At 46.3% G+C, this 16019-nt stretch overlaps 1 protein-coding gene across 8 annotated transcripts; it reads right to left on the reverse strand.

The window, feature by feature from the left end:
• Window positions 1–4835: 4835 nt before the first annotated feature.
• TADA3 (transcriptional adaptor 3) lies at window positions 4836–15705 on the reverse strand. Of its 8 annotated transcripts, none has more exons than XM_084901993.1 (10): window positions 15394–15489; window positions 14798–14944; window positions 14461–14693; window positions 13301–13551; window positions 13079–13184; window positions 12068–12209; window positions 11876–11979; window positions 9822–9931; window positions 7909–8094; window positions 4836–5421 (listed from the first exon to the last, which is right to left on the reverse strand). In XM_084901993.1, exons 3-10 carry the CDS (start codon window positions 14665–14667, stop codon window positions 5229–5231), a joined length of 1299 nt encoding a protein of 432 aa, XP_084758119.1. In that variant the 5' UTR covers window positions 14668–14693; window positions 14798–14944; window positions 15394–15489; the 3' UTR covers window positions 4836–5228. The 8 variants fall into 8 exon arrangements, with proteins under 8 accessions (XP_084758119.1, XP_084758115.1, XP_084758121.1 ...); XM_084901989.1 differs by having other exon boundaries at window positions 12068–12221; XM_084901995.1 differs by lacking the exons at window positions 14798–14944; window positions 15394–15489 and adding an exon at window positions 15595–15705.
• Between the last annotated feature and the right edge of the window lie 314 nt (window positions 15706–16019).

Raw genomic sequence — 16019 nt, forward strand, 5'->3', positions numbered from 1 at the left:
GGAAGGGAGTGAGAGAGAGAGAGAGATAGAACATCAATGATGAGAGAATCATTGATCAGTTGCCTCCTATATGCCTCACACTGGGGACTGAGCCTGCAACTCAGGCATCTGTACTGATTGGGAATCAAACTGTGACCTCCTGGTTCATAGGTCAATGCTTAACTACTAAGCCACGCTGGCCAGGCATGGCTTCTTATCTTGTTGCTTCACTGTTCCAAGAGTTTTGTCTTTGACCACATATTTCAAGATGGCTTCCCACCATGTTTCATGCCAGCCAGGAACATGGAGGGCACACCTGGGGCACATAATCTCTTAATTACACACATCTCTTTCTCTTACATTCTATTGGTCATAACTTAGTCACATGATCACACCCAAGTGCAAGGGAAGCTGGGATATTTAGTTTTTCAGAAGCATATGTCCAACTAAAAATCAGATTTTGAAGGACATCTACTAGTTTCTGCCATATCCACTGTCTCAGATGTATTTCTTTGCACATAATTGTACTTCTGTCTGCCACAATTTCACTTTCAGTCCCTCAGTCCAGCCTCCTCCATGCTGCTATCAGAAGTGCTTTCTGATTCAGAGTGCTATTATGGCATTCCCCTACTCACAAACCTCCCCTGGCTCCCTACTACCCAGAAAAGTGATTCCCAAACATTAATATGCATCAGGAATCACTTGGAGGATTTATGAAAGCAGAGAGGACTGGCATAAGAAAATACGAAATACTGTCATTTGCAATAACATGGATAGACCTTGAGAGAATATTACTCTAAGTGAAGTAAGTCAGGCAGAAAAAGCTAGAATCATAAGATTTCACTCATATGTGGGATACAAACAGCAGTGGTGGTTGCCAGAGAGAAGCGGTGGAAGGATAGGGAGTGAAGAGGACTTAATATATGGTGACAGAAGATGAACTGACTTTGAGGGGTGGACACACAGTGCAAGATGCAGATCTTGTAACATAGAAATGCACACCTAAAACCTATGTGATCCTATTAACCAATGTCACCCCAATAAGAAAAAACAAGCAAACAAAAAACAGAGAAGGCTGGGCCACAGAATTTTGGATTCATTAGGTATGAGACCTGAGAATCTGTGTTTATTAGGTTCACAGGTGATGCTGATGCTACTGGTCCAGAGACCACCTTTTGAGAAACATTGACCTCAAAAATAAAGCCAATGATTCTTGCCCTAGCCAGTGTGGCTCAGTTGGTTGAGCATTGTCCCATGCACCAAGAGGTTACTGGTTAGATTCCTGGTCAGGGCACATGCCCTGGTTGAGTTTCAGGCTCAATTCCCAGTGGAGGCATGCCAGAGGCAGACCATGAATGTTTCTCTCACACATCAATGTTTCTCTCTCCCTCTTCCTTCCTCTCTAAAATAAATAAAAACATTAAGCCCATGCTTCTTAATCTGCCGTTCACAACCTGCTCCAGCCTGGTCTCAACCTACTTTCTAGCTTCATTTCTTTTCCTTCCCCTCCCCCTCTACCCAGGCCTCCAGTCACACTGAAGTTTTCATCAGGCCAGCTGTTCACACCTCTATGCCTTGCTGTTTCTTTTGTCTGGAATGTCTGCTGCCCAGCACCTTCCTTTTCACACCCTCCCTGATGCATTTGATGACCCTGCAGACCCTTACATTCTTCTATTATTGTTTTATGTTTTTGTCTGCCCAGCTGTCTTCCCGTATCTGGAGCCTTAGTCACCTACATAGCTCTCAGCCATAGCAACAGGGTCACTGAGTGAGGAAACAAGAGTATGAATGTGAAAATGAAGGTATGTGGAGTGACTAAACTAGGAGAGTCAAGAGATGAAACGATGAGCTATTATACAAAGAAATGAGTCATGGTCCGTTTGTGCTTGGTTCTATCTATTGAGTTCTAGGCCCCAGATAAGGAATTTAGTCTCTTATCAGGTTTCCTTAAAAGTCCAAGTCCTAGCCATCTCTCCCTTCTTCTTCTTCTTTTTTTAAAATATATTTTATTGATTTTTTACAGAGAGGAAGAGAGAGAGTTAGAGAGTTAGAAACATCGAAGAGAGAGGGATAGAGAGTTAGAAACATCAATGAGAGAGAATCATTGATCAGCTGCCTCTTGGGGATGTGCAGACAACCAAGGTACATGCCCTTAACCTTGACCAGAATCGAACCTGGGACCTTTCAGTCCACAGGCTGACACTCTAGCCACTGAGCCAAACCAGTTTCGGCCATCTGTCCCTTCTTAGCAGGAATCACCTGGGACCCCAAATACACTGAGTTCGTTCTCCAGAGTGTGCAGTGGCTGGGAACCCTCCCCCTCCCTCCCCCTCCCTCTTACCCTCCTCCTCCTCTTTCTCTTCATCTCCCTCCCCTCCCCTTTTGGTGTTGGGGTCCATGTTTTCAAACTTTTAAAAAAAATATATTTTACTGATTTTTCACAGAGAGGAAGAGAGAGGGATAGAGAGCTAGAAACATCGATGAGAGAGAAATATCAATCAGCTGCCTCCTGCACACCCCCTACTGGGGATGTGCCCACAACTAATGTACATTCCCTTGACCGGAATCGAACCTGGAACCTTTCAGTCTGCAGACTGACGCTCTGTCCACTGAGCCAAACCGGTTTCGGCCATGTTTTCAAACTTTTTAAGGAGCTTGTTGAGGTCTGCAAAAGCTTCTGCTAAACCCTTCACTGTGAATTTTCTTGGAGGTTCTTTTTATGGGACAACTGTCATATAAGCAGTATGTTATTGGCTGAAACATCATTATGCAGTGTATGACTATATAATATCTACTTTCCCTTTCTAGCAATTCTACCTAATTTGGGGGCCTCAGGTTTCATTCTACCTCCTCTGCAAAACTGTCAGTGTTCCTAAAATTCTACCAATGATGCCTATCATTTTATGACCTGGCTTAATGAACATGGAAATGAGATGTTAATTAAGAACTGGGGTGGGGTGAGAAAGGGTCTGCATGCAGGGATGCCATGGTTACAGATTGTGCAGTGCCCAAGCCTAAGAGTACCATTTACATTCTCTACAGCCTTGTAGGGAAGTGAGGCCCCACAGAGCTGTGTAATAAAGAGTCTGTCTGCAAGTCAGATGGACTGAGTTTGAATCATGGCTCAATCACTTACCAATTGTTTGACTAAGCAAGAGACCTAACCTCCTAAAACTCAGTTTCCTCATCTGAGAATGGGTGTTGTTAGTACCTACCAAATGGGGTAGTTGAGAAAATTCAGTAGTTTAATGAGTTTAAAATAGTGTCTGGTCAGAGCTATCATTTTCTCTCTGAGAAGGCTATAAACATGGGGACAATGAGTCACTGAAAAACTGCGGCAGCTAGGCCTTGCATTTAGTGGAAGTCAGGGCCTCCTGCTGTTCTCTTAGGACCGTACTGCATCCTTCTTTTTGCCAAAACTCACTTTTAGTTGTCAGGTCTTTTTTAGTCGACAAATGACAAAACTCCAAAGCTAACTATTTTGAGTTAAAGGAAGCATTTGTGGGCTGATGTAATTGAAGGATCCAATGGAGGACCCAGGGCTCTAGCTATATCACGTAGACCCTGTCTCCTTCTCCATCTCCTGGCTCTGCTCCTCTGCGTTAGTTATATTCTCCGGCAGGTTCTTTCATGTGACAGGAAAGTGAGTGACCAGGTGGTTCAATCTTAACATTCTATGGCTTTTATTTTTTCATTCTATGGCTTTTAATACAAAAGAAGAGCAATCCTCTTCTCTCATCATCCATAGAGCAATTTTATGGAAGGCCTTTGATTGGCCCAGCTGGGGTCCATGCCCCTTCTTTGGACCAATCATTGTGGCTCTAGGTATGGGTGCTATGATTGGCTTAGCTGGGGTCATGTGTCCACCCTAATTTGACAGTTCGGCAAGAGCTACATGGAATGGCTTGAGTACATAGCTGCTGAGTATACAAGAATGCCTTCTGCACACCCCCTTTGGGGATTGAGCCCAAAACCTGGGCATGAGAACTGACTGGGAATCAAACTGGTAACCTTTCCGTGCATAAGATGACACCCAACTGAGCCACACCAGTCAGAGCTTCCCATCTTTATCTTTATGTCTCAGTCATTTCTTCAGGGACTCTTGCCTTTCTTTTTCATGTGGATCTTCAAATTACTCGCAATTTGAGGCAGGGATAAGAACCTATTTATTCATCTATCTTCCCCAGGCTTAGCTTCCTGCCTAGGCTGTGGAAGACACTGTTGGTGGCCTATCCAACATCCATTTCTCTTTCCTACTCAGATCTTTGATGGATTCCACCCTCTCTTCCCATTGTCTTGGGCTTAGAGGGAAAGCAGATAGTACTCAATAGTTTAAACTCATTAGAGTCATCCCTTGCCACAGTGGTTGGTTCAGGAATGGGTATGTGAGGCTTAATTTGGACAAGACATAATAGGGTAGACTGGAAAGGCTTCTTGCTTTTGGTAGGCCCTGGAAGCCAGCTCCTTCCTGCCCTCTCTTGTGCTGACTGTAAATGAGGAAGCATTTAGCCTCTGTCCACTGCTACTGGCTGACACTAAACAGCTGGACGGGAACATACTTTAGGTGAAAGCTGACTCCAGGGAAGACAGTGTGGAGACACTGGAACCTTGATGGCCCTGTTGAATTGCTGGATTGGCCAACCCCGGAATCCACTCTGCATCAGGACCATCAAGCCCCTAGCTAACTTATTTCCTTGTTGTTAGTCCACTTTGAGCTGGGAGTGTTGCAGCCACAAGTATCCTCAGAATGTACTTCCTCAATGCATTCATGGGCTAGTGGCCCAAGAGCAAGAGCCACCAAGCATGCTCTCTTAAACCTTTGCACCCCACAATAATAGACATTCAAATATTCTGGATGCTTTTTAAAAAAACACAGCAGTTACTTTATTCTTAAATTTGCACTTTACAAAACCACAAAGGAGAAGTCCTTGAGGGAGAGACAGGTAGGGGTGGAGGGCTGGGGGATGGGAAGGAGGGAGGAGAGAAAGGCCCAGAAATGTTGACTCCCTCATCTTTGGGACCAAGCAGAGACTTGGCTCCAGGCCAGGCCAGCTGGGCCTCCTGTGTCCTGGCTGCACAGAGCTAGGCCGAAGGACCTCAGGGAAAGGCCACGTCCTTTAGAGACTGCTGCCATATGACATCTGACAAGTCAGCCATAGGCTGAGGCTTCCAGCCGCCCAGAGAAGGAAGTGGGCTCCCTCCCCTTTCTTCCCAGGCCAGGGGAAGTGAGCCTGAGGTGGGGGTGAGGGCTACCCATCTAGTAGCTTTAGGATGCTCTCCCGCTCCTTTAGAGTCTTCCAGGCCTGGTCCTTCTCCTTCTTGGTGGGAGTCCGCTTCTTTTGCCGGGCAGCCATGATCTTGCGGAAGGCATCCATGACCTCATTGTCTGCCATCCGGACTCGCTGCCTCAGCTCCTGCCGGCTCACCTCCTCCTTTGCCAGCCTGTGGGGACCATCCAGCCAGGTGTCATGGGAAGCCCACGTCCAGACTGAGTCCACCCACTATCCCAGGCTGGCCCTCCTATGGACTATTCAGACCAAAAAGCAAAGTTCCTAAACCATACTTATATGTACTATGTGGTAGATAGATACTAGCTTAAGCTCTTCAAAACTATTAGCTCAGTTAATTCTCATAACAACCCTGTGAGGTAGGTAACATTAATTATTCCTATGTTACCAGTGACGAAACTGAGGCTCAAGAAGGTTAATAAATGTTCCAAGATCCTACAACTAGTGAGTGGGAGATCTGAATTAAGGCAGGCAGGCTTCAAACAATCTTTTAAAGGTGTTCTGTGCCAGCAGAGTACCTGCTTACTTCAGCATCCAAATTCCAGAGCAACCTTAGGATCCAGGCAGCCTAGGGTCTACAGGAGGCAGGTGAGATGCCAAACTAACCTCTCTGAATAGAATCCAATTTATGAATCCCATTAATGGTGAAGCTGGGATGTTACTTAGAGATCTGATCTACTCCAACCTGGTAGTTTTCCAGAAGGGGAATGGCTGCTCAGGGAAGGAGACCTGCACTCTAGCTTTCTGATAGCCCCAAAGTCGTTCTTTCACTACCCCTTAATTCTGTATCTGCATATCTCTCCCACCCCCTCCCTTCCTTGTATTTCTTTCATCTGTAATTTCCTCTTCTTGCCCTAGAGAGGGAACTAGAAAGAAGCTTTGAATTCAGCCTTGGGCTCAAGTCACATCTTGGTTGTTTATGGGCTGTGTGACCTTCAGCAGGACACTCGTTTAATTAGGTCTTTATTTTCTCATCTGGTAAACAGGGCAAATACACCTGTCCCTGGGCTATAGTCGACATTAAAGAGGAGGTTGTACATAAACCCCTATCCTTAAACACCCTAGTAGCTAGTCAGCAACTACCACTCCTTTTAATGTTGCACATCTTTTTCTTTTTCTTTTTTTAAATTTATTTTATTGATTTTTTACAGAGAGGAAGGGAGAGGGATAGAGTTAGAAACATCTATCAGCTGCCTCCTGCACACCTCCCACTGGGGATGTGCCCGCAACCAAGGTACATGCTCTAGACAGGAATTGAACCTGGGACCCTTCAGTCCACAGGATGAACTCTATCCACTGAGCCAAACTGGTCAGGCAAATGGTGCACATCTTTACCAATAATCCACTTGGAGACTGTGAGCCCTTTGCTCTGCCTCTCTTGCTGGCCTCAGCACATCTGAGAGAGGCAGAGTTGGCCAAATGAATGAGTGTGCCCTGCACTGTTGGGGCTTTGTGAGGCAAGGAGTTAGCATCTGTCTGTGAGAAGCAAGGAAACTTAGTTAAGCTACTTTCTCTATCTCCTCAATAAAAGGGCAGCACTACCATAGTCTCCTTCCAGATGTCACCTATACCCTTATGACAAATTCAGGGCAAAAGACGAGAGTTAGCTGAAACCGGTTTAGCTCAGTGGATAGAGTGTCAGCCTGCGGACTGAAAGGTCCCGGGTTTGATTCCAGTCAAGGGCATGTACGTTGGTTGCGGGCACATCCCCGGTGGGAGGTGTGCGGGAGGCAGCTGGTCGATGTTTCTCTCTCATCAACGTTTCTCTCTCTATCTCTCTCCCTTCCTTTCTGTAAAAAAATCAATAAAGTATATTTTAAAAAAATATCCTATAACCTTTAAAAAAATCAATAAAATATATTAAAAAGAAAAAAAGATGAAAGTTAATATAAAACGATTGACATTGTGACCAATTCCTTAAAGAACTGGTTCTAAATAACTGGGTAGTTTCAGATGAAGGGCCAATAATAATCACAAAATGTTAACAGTTGATAAATCTAAGTGAAGAGTATATTGATGTTCATTGTACTACTCTTCCAGGTTTTCTGTGTGTATGAAATTTTTCATAAAAAAACATTGGGGGAGAAAGAAAATAAACATAAAAAGATTTAAAAAAATAAATCACACCTGGCCATTGGTGGCTCAGTGGTTGAGCATCAAATGAGGAGGTTACGGTTTGATTCCCAGTCAGGGCACATGCCCAGGTTGAGGGCTTGATCCCCAGTAGGCAGTGTGCAGGAGGTAGCCTATCAGTGATTCTCTCCCATCTTTGATGTTTCTCTCTCTCCCTTCCTCTCTCTGAAGTAAAAATAAATATATAAAAATAAATAAATCACACAATGTGAATATAGTTAACACCTTAAAAATGGATATAAAGAGTCAATTTTATATTACATATTTTCCATCACAATTATAAGTAAATGAATAAATCACTGAAATCTTTGCCCTAGTCTGCGAATTAGAATCTATTTAAGACATAACTTGTGGGTTGGTGCCTGATACGGACAATTTTTTCAAGGCTCTTCAGGTGATTTAGAGGCCTGCCAGGTTTGGAAGCCTATTGTTAAGTCCCCACAAGGTGACAAGCAGTGGCCAAGGCCTTGTTGGTCAACCCCTGGCCCATCCATCCATCCATACTCACCTCAGCAGGTCATGCTTCTTGGTGCGGTTATGGGCACTGAGTGCCTTCAGCTCGGCCTGTCGTTTGCGCAGCTCAGCGAGGACCTCGTCCTCCGAGTCCTCTGCGGGGCGATCCTCAGACTCCAGCAGGCCCTGGGCGATCAGCTCCTCCTTGATGCGGCTCTCCAAGGACTTGGTGTGGGGCACACTGCAGGGAAAGGCAGCCCTCAGCTCAAGGGCCAGTTTGGAAGGGGGATCCCTTGGACGTATCCAAGGTTAGTGAACACCTTCTCTTTGGGCACCCCCTTTATATCCATGTAGATATAAAAATATAGAGACAAGCAAATATGGTCTTGTTTCAAACACAAACAACATATATCCATTGCCAAAAAAAAATAGGAAAACTTATAATGTCAAAAACCCAAAGAAAAACACTATTATTTTGTTATATTAACATTATTTTTCTATGCTATTTTACACACACACAGTAGTCCTCCCTTATCAGCAAGGGATACTTTCTAAGACCCCCAGTGGCTCCCTGGAACCAGCATAGTACAGAACCCTATATATACTGTTTTTCTATATATTCATACTTATGATAATGTTTAGTTTATAAATTAGGCATAGTAAGAGATTAACAACAACAATAATAAGATCTGTAATAAGTTATGTGAATGTGATCTGATAACCAACTGATAACAGATGGCTACTAAGTGACTAATGGGTAGATAGAGGATATAGTGTGGATATGCTGGACAAAGGAATGACTCACATCCCAGGTGGGATGGAGCAGATGGCATGAGATTTCAGATGGCATAAGATTTCATCATGCTACTCACGACAGCACAAAATTTAGCACTTACAAACTGTTTATTTCTGGAATTTTCCATTTAATATTTTTGGACCACAGTTAACAGAAAACAGGGGAAAGCAAAACTGCAGATAAGGAGGAGACTGCTGTGATTGATACACACACACACACACACACACACACACACACACACACATTCCAGATTTAAAAAATATATTTTCTTACTGACTTCAAAGAAGGGAGAGGGTGGAAGGGAGAGGTAGAAACATCAATGATGAGAGAGAATCATTGATCAGCTACCTCCTGCAGAGTCCCTATTTGGGATTGAGCCCACAACCTGAGCATGTGCCTTGACCAGGAATCAAACTGGTGACCTCCTAATTCATAGATCAACACTGAACCACTGAGCAACACCGGCTGGGCTATTCCAGATTTTGTTATATATTATTTCCAGTCTTTTATCATAGATCATTTGTGTTTTTCCCTATGTACACACATTTAAATATATCTTAAATAAAACAAGGACCACACTGTGCTACAAGTGACATTTTCCCCACTTAACACTGTACTATTTACATCTTTTCATGTCAATTAGCTATATTTCTCCTACATGATTAATAGTTGCAAATTATTTTATCATACAGAGTAATGAAATTTTAACCAACCATAGTTGTTTGCAATAAGAACAGTGCTCTGATTAACAACCCTATACTAAGTCTGTGCATGCAGAAATGCTGGGCCAGCATGCATATTTGAAACTTTTATTGGGTTTTCTCAAACTGCCCTTGGCCTCTCTAGTAATTAAGAATTCCCCATGTCAGGCCGAAGCCGGTTTGGCTCAGTGGTAGAGCGTCGGTCTGCAGACTGAAGGGTCCCAGGTTCGATTCAGGTCGGGGGCATGTGCATTGGTTGCGGGCACATGCCCAGTGGGGGGTGTGCGGGAGGCAGCTGGTCGATGTTTCTCTCTCATCGACGTTTCTGGCTCTCTATCCCTTTCTCCTCCTCTCTGTGAAAAATCAATAAAATATATTAAAAAAAAAAAAAAAAAGGAAAAAAGAATTCCCCATGTCAGGATGAACAGAAATAGGAGCCGGACTGTGAGGTGTGGATAAGATGCCACTTACCTGAAAGGCTTGTTCTGATTTCGGGGGGAGGTGCTTGCCCCATCGGCCACTGATTCTTTCCCAGACATGTCAGGAATGGGAGAGTCCTCCATAGGGGAAATAATATTTTCCTGGAAGACCACATAAATGGGGGATAAAGAGCTAGAGTATTTCTGTTTTCCTGCTCCCCTCTGACCTACACGGAGAGTCTTCATAGGCCAAAAATATCCTTTTATATTTCTGATCCCACCCTGCCCAGAAAGCCTTTCCAGCATCCAAAAAGCTTTGATCATTTTAGGAATCTCTTTTTTATGCTGATTCCAAAAGAAGGGAGCACAGAAGAGCAAAGATAGCACTCAATGATAGTAATATTAGCTAAGGTTTATTAAATGTTTGCAATGCACCAGGCACTGTGCTAAGCACATTGTGGCAGAGGCTGCTAGCTGTCCAAAAGCCAGTCTTTTTTTTTCTTTTCTTTTTTAAAAATATATTTTTATTGACTTCAGAGAGAAAGGGGGAGAGAGATAGAAACATCAATGATGAGAATCACTGATCAGCTGCTTCCTGCATGCCCCACACTGGGGATATGAGCCTGCAACATGGGCGTGTGCCCTGACTGGGAATCAAACTGTGACCTCCTGGTTCACAGGTGGACATTCAACCACTGAGCCACACTGGCCAGGCCAAAGCCATTCTTGCCCTTCTTCCATAGTAGCCAGGCTTATTGCTGCCCACATACACAATACTTCCCAGCCTTCCTTGCAGTCAGGTGTAGTCATGTGACAAATTCTTTCCAGTGGAAAGTGATTAGGAGAGACAAAAGCTACAGCCCATCATAGCCCATTAGTCTTCCCTCATACACATCTCCTGGCTCTTTTTCTGTGAGCTTCGACTGTCAATCACACCCAGAGTAACCTTATGCAGAATGCATGTTTAAGATGGCAAAGTCACCACGGCTGGTGTCCCTGTCTGGTGGTGTGGGACAGAGACCCTCTCTTCCCTTCAGCCAACCTGAGCACGTGTCTGAGGCTGTTACATGAGAGGGAAATACACTATTGTGTTTGGGCCAGAGAGGAAAGCAAGGCTCAGTGAGGCGAAGGGATGTGCATAAGGTCAGACAGAGAGCATACAGAAAAGGATCCCTGAACCTGGACTTTGAGTCCTGCTTCTATGTATTAGCTGTGGGACCTCAAGCAAACAGTTCCCCTTTTTTTGAGCCTCAATCTTCTTGTGTGTAACATGAGGCTAACCACTGTGCTTGCCTCCAATGAGAGGGTGTGTGGAAAGTCACTTGCACAGGGCTCAGCCCTTAGCCAACACTCAAGTAACTGTGAAGTAGTGGTTACCTTTGGGGAGGTTAGAGACTGGGAGGGGCTTCCAGGATACTGGTAATGTTTTATTATACAAGTGCTCATTTGTGAAACGTTACAAAGCTATAAATTTAAGACCTATATACTTTTCTAAATGTATAATATACTTCAATAAAAAATGAAATAAGCCCTAAGTGGTTTGGCTCAGTGGATAGAGCGTCAGCCTGCGACCTGAAGGGTCCCAGGTTCGATTCCGGTTAAGGGCATGTACCTTGGTTGTGGGCATATCCCCAATAGGTGTTGTGCACCAGGCAGCTGATGAATGTTTCTACATCTCTATCCCTCTCCCTTCCTCTTTGTAAAAAATCAATAAAATATATTTAAAAAATAATAAATGAAATAAATAAGCACTGGCTGGTGTGGCTCAGTTGGTTGGTACATCATTCCATACACCAGAAGGTGGTGTGTTCCATTCCAGGTTAGGGCGCATACCCAGATTGCAAGTTCGGTCCCCAGTTGGGGTGTGTGTGGGAGGCAACCAGTTGATATTTCTCTTACATTGACATTCTCTCTCCCTCCCTCCCTTCTCCCCTCCTTCCCTTTCTCCCTCACTCTGAGATGAAGAAGAAGGAGGAGGAGGAGGAGGAGGAGGAGGAAGAGGAGGAGGGGGAAGAGGAGGAGGAGGAAGAAGAAGAAGAGGAAGAAGAGGAGCAAACATTGAAATAGAAAGTAAATGTGGTTGCTGTTTTAGGTTGGGGTGCTCACCTCCACCAAGGCCTGCAGGAGGCGCTGTGTCAGGGCACCAAATGGGCATCCATCTTCCGGCTGCTCATGCTGGGCCTCAGACTTCTTCAGCAGGGCATCCACATCTGAAGCAGGCAGAGTAGTGGGTAACTGGTCTGAAGTTTTGGGAACTCAAGTCCTAACATGGGGTAGGCAGCAAGTTGAGGGGCCTACCTTTAGTGTCGAGTTCAGTCAGTGGCCCCATGAGGCCTTTCTTCTTGTCAGCCACAGCTGCGGCCCGGGCTCCGTCCTTCTGCTCCTCCAGCAGGTCCTCCTGTGCCCAGCGTTGGGAGTAGTGCTTTCCCAGGGGCGGGATCTGTAGGAGAGACTGTAGGGTCAGGAGAAGGAATTCTTTTTTGTATTGCTTGAATTTATTACTGCTTATATGAATTACTTTTCAAATACATTTTAAAAAAATTCAGACAAGCGACATGACAGAGGTAGATCAAAGTCTTGTGGCAGCCCTCAAAAGAGACCAACTTTCTGCTGGGGAATCTGCAAAGGAGTTTTGGTGAAGGTAACACAAGGTCAGGGTTTGAACGGTGAATCAGTATGCCAAGAGGAGGAGAGCATATGCAGAGGCCCAGAGCCCAGCAAGGATCCTGTGGGGGTCAGGAGTGAGGGTAAGGTGCTTGGTGGGGCTGGGGAATGCAGCAGTGAAGAGAGAGTGTGGCCAATGAAACTGGAGAGGGGCGCTGGGGCCGTGCCACCAAGGACTGAGACACTTGGACTCGATCCTGAGGGTAATGAGAGCCAGAAGACCGGGAGCAGGGTCGTGTCACATCTGAGCATGACAGCGGACCTATGGGAGAGTTCCCCCAACACTTCTACTTTCTACATTTTCTTTTAAGGAATGAAAGAAAGGCCCCTTTGGAGGCAGGAAGTATTAAGAACCTGTTTGGGTGAAAGCTGATGGAAGTCTTGAACCAAAGCAGAGGGGAGGGAGATGTGCAAACAAGAGAAAGCCTCCCTGAATCTGACAGTAACCATCCGGATGGGATGGAAGGGAGACAATGCAGGGAGAAGGATGAGAGAGACCGGATGTCTGAGTGGGATAATGGGGCAGACAGGAGACTGGGCAGGGTAGGGAAAGGAAGATGATATATAGCTTTAGGAGCTTTCATTCTGAGGCACCTCTGAGCCCTCTTGTTTTCTACCTTGTCTGTTGAGACTCAGGTTTTCTACCTTGTAATGTTCAGCCTCATCTTCTGGGGGTTTCAGTAACTCCTCTAGCGTGCGCACCTCCTCGTTAGTGATGTCAGCACAGTAGGGCTCCACTGAAGCCCAGAACCTGCGGAGAGAAACAGATCCTCAATGGGCACCCAGGTCCCACAAGCCTCAGCCCAGGGCTTCTCCAGTCTCCACTTCCCGATTCCCATTGCCCCTCCATGTTCTCTAGCCCAGAACCTGTTGGGGGCATCATTCTTGGGGATCCGTGGCACATCAATTGGGTCATCAGTGAATTCATATTCCTGGATCTTGGGCTGAAGGTTTTTGGATTTAGGTCGCCCGGGGCCAGGGCCCGGTCCATGTCCTGCCTTCCCTTCCAGTTTCTGCTTCTTGGGCTTCCCATGTTTGGGGGGAGCCCCGAGCTCGTGGTCTCGACCCATCTTCATGAATCGTCGGTCACCTTTCTTATCCTGCCAGTCAGTGAGGATCTGAAATTCAAAGACTGTCACTGAGGGGGAGAAGGGAAGACACAGGACAACTCTTTTCCCGGTAAAGAATTAGGATCTATAACTTGAGACGCCAAGGTCTTTTCCCATCTCCTTTTTATTTAGTAAACTCCTATTCATCCTTCAAACTCGCTCCTTTTCCTGTATCCATCTCAGGATTTTATTCATATACTTATCATTCCACCCATTTGTCTGTACTCTGATGCACTTCTGTAGAACTTAGCAGAAAGGCCAAATGACCCCAGTACATGTTAGCTCTGGGAAAATATGCTGGTGGTAACTTTTTGGTGATGACAGATAAGCCTCCCCAGCAAACCTTCACTTACAACATTAGGCTGAGCATTTGCAAAAAAAGAAAAAAAATCTCTTAATCCTCACAAAAGCTCTGTGACAGGTCCTATTTTCCAGCCCTGTTTACAGATAGAGAACTGATACTCTGAAATAGAATGTAACTTTCCCAAAGTCATAGCTGGAAACAGTAACACTAGCAAGTGCTTAGGCCAAGATTCAAAAACAGGTTTCCTCATACCCGTAGTACCCCTAACCATAACATGTCATCTGGTACTTGTCTGAACCCACCCTCCTGTTAGTTGGCAAACTCCCTGAAAGCCAGAATTGTCCTAATGACCTCTCTCTAATGATTTGCATAGCACTCACAACATACTGGAGGGTGGGGTCTGTGTGTGTGTGTGAATAAACGCTTGGTGAATTAAAAATCTTGCAATTTATGAGGATTACCCACCTTCCTGCATATCACACAAGCCCAATTTGGGTCTCTCCTCCCCTCTCCAACCTCCTGTACCCCAGGCTTTAGCAGATGTGGCTAATGAATGACCCACCCATAACTTGTCACAGTCCATCCCTGGTGATGTCCCCTCTGTAGGGTATCACCTGGGTTTCAGCCTCCAACACTCGCAGGCGCCGGCTGGCAGAGGAAAGCAGGGTCTCAAGTTCCAGCTGCAGAGTGTCCAGCTCCTCGATGCCGATGCCATCGTCCTCAGAGCGGGCCAGCACTGCCGTGTAGCGTGGACAAACTTTTAGGTGGTCCACAGACTTGAAGTCATGGAACTGCAAGGGGCAGTCCTTCAGTTCACTCATGGCCTAGGATACAGGACCCTGGGGAGCTGGAGAGGAGAGGGCCATTGATGGTAGATGAAACAGCACAAGAAAAGCCCAAGAGCTCACTCCATCGTGTGAGAGCATCAAGGAGAAAACCAGGCTTCAGTACCTTTTTGACAGGTTGATGGCCCAGCTTCTACTCACAGAGCACCTACTGTGCACCAAGCACAGGGCATCTTACCAGCTTCTCACTGAATTCAAACCCCTTGAACAGGAACCATGTGATCTCCATTTTACAAATAAGGAAACTGAGACTCTGTAAGGGGAGTGCAGGCCCAAACTTACCAAAATGCAATTTGAACGCAAGTGGTTGTGCATCTGTGCGCCTCATCACCTTGATATACTTTGCCCTTTCTTCCCGATGCTTTTCCCTTTTGCTCTACTACTCCTGGGTTCTGCTAAGCCTCTGGGTTCCGAGCATCCCATTCGTACAGTGTTCATTTTTGCCTCGCAGCCTCGTCTGGTCTCACCCATCCTCACCTTTACCCCTCCCTGACAATGGTTAAGAATGTGGCTGGTAAACCAGACATAACCAGGGTCCAAACCCAGGCTTTAACATTCTCTATTTATGTGACTGATCATTTTATTTAACCTTCCTGAGTCTCGGTTTTTCCATCTGTAAAATGGGGACAAGAGAAGTCTGGGTCTTGTTTCCTCGTAAGAAGTCAGAATCTGTAAAATGGGGATAACAACAACAGTACCTACCTCCCCGGGATGTTCTGAGGATTAAGAGATGATGCTCGTCAAGAGCCCAGTTCAGTGACTGGCACAGAAGTGGGACTGCTTAAAGGCTGTTTCCCCACCCCCCCCCCACCCCGCCCCGTGGGTCGCCCCAATACCCCGCCTTCAGGGTCCCCGACGTCTCGGGACCCCCTAACGCGGCCCCCGCCCCCTCTCCCTCCTCACCCCAGCCACCTACGACCACCGGGTCGCGACAGGGGGCGGGGAGTTCCGGTTGGTGTATCCACCACCCGGAACTGGCTGCGAGCGGGCCGCGCAGTGGCCGCGGGGGCGGAGACACGGAAGGGCGAGGATTGCGGGGGAGGACTGGCCGCCCGCTTGCCCGCTAGCCCACTGCCGGGGGGTGAGGGCTATGCCTCGGGTCTACCCTAGCGAGCAGCCGGGGCTGGAGGGCGGGGCTCGGCGGCCGGGTTTTCAGTCTGACGGTTAGTCTCGCCGAGCCCCTGGGGCCGGGAGAAAGGATGGGGGCGCAGAACCGGAAGAAGCGAAGGTCTCCGCTTAGCTTAGTCCAAATATGGTGCCCAACCTGCGGCTGGGCTGTACCATTGTATGACTATTGGGGGGGGGAAGCGGCAAAGAAGCCAAGCAGG

This window comes from Pipistrellus hanaki (genome assembly GCF_964339955.1).
Source record: "Pipistrellus hanaki genome assembly, chromosome: 13".
Lineage (NCBI taxonomy): Eukaryota > Metazoa > Chordata > Mammalia > Chiroptera > Vespertilionidae > Pipistrellus > Pipistrellus hanaki.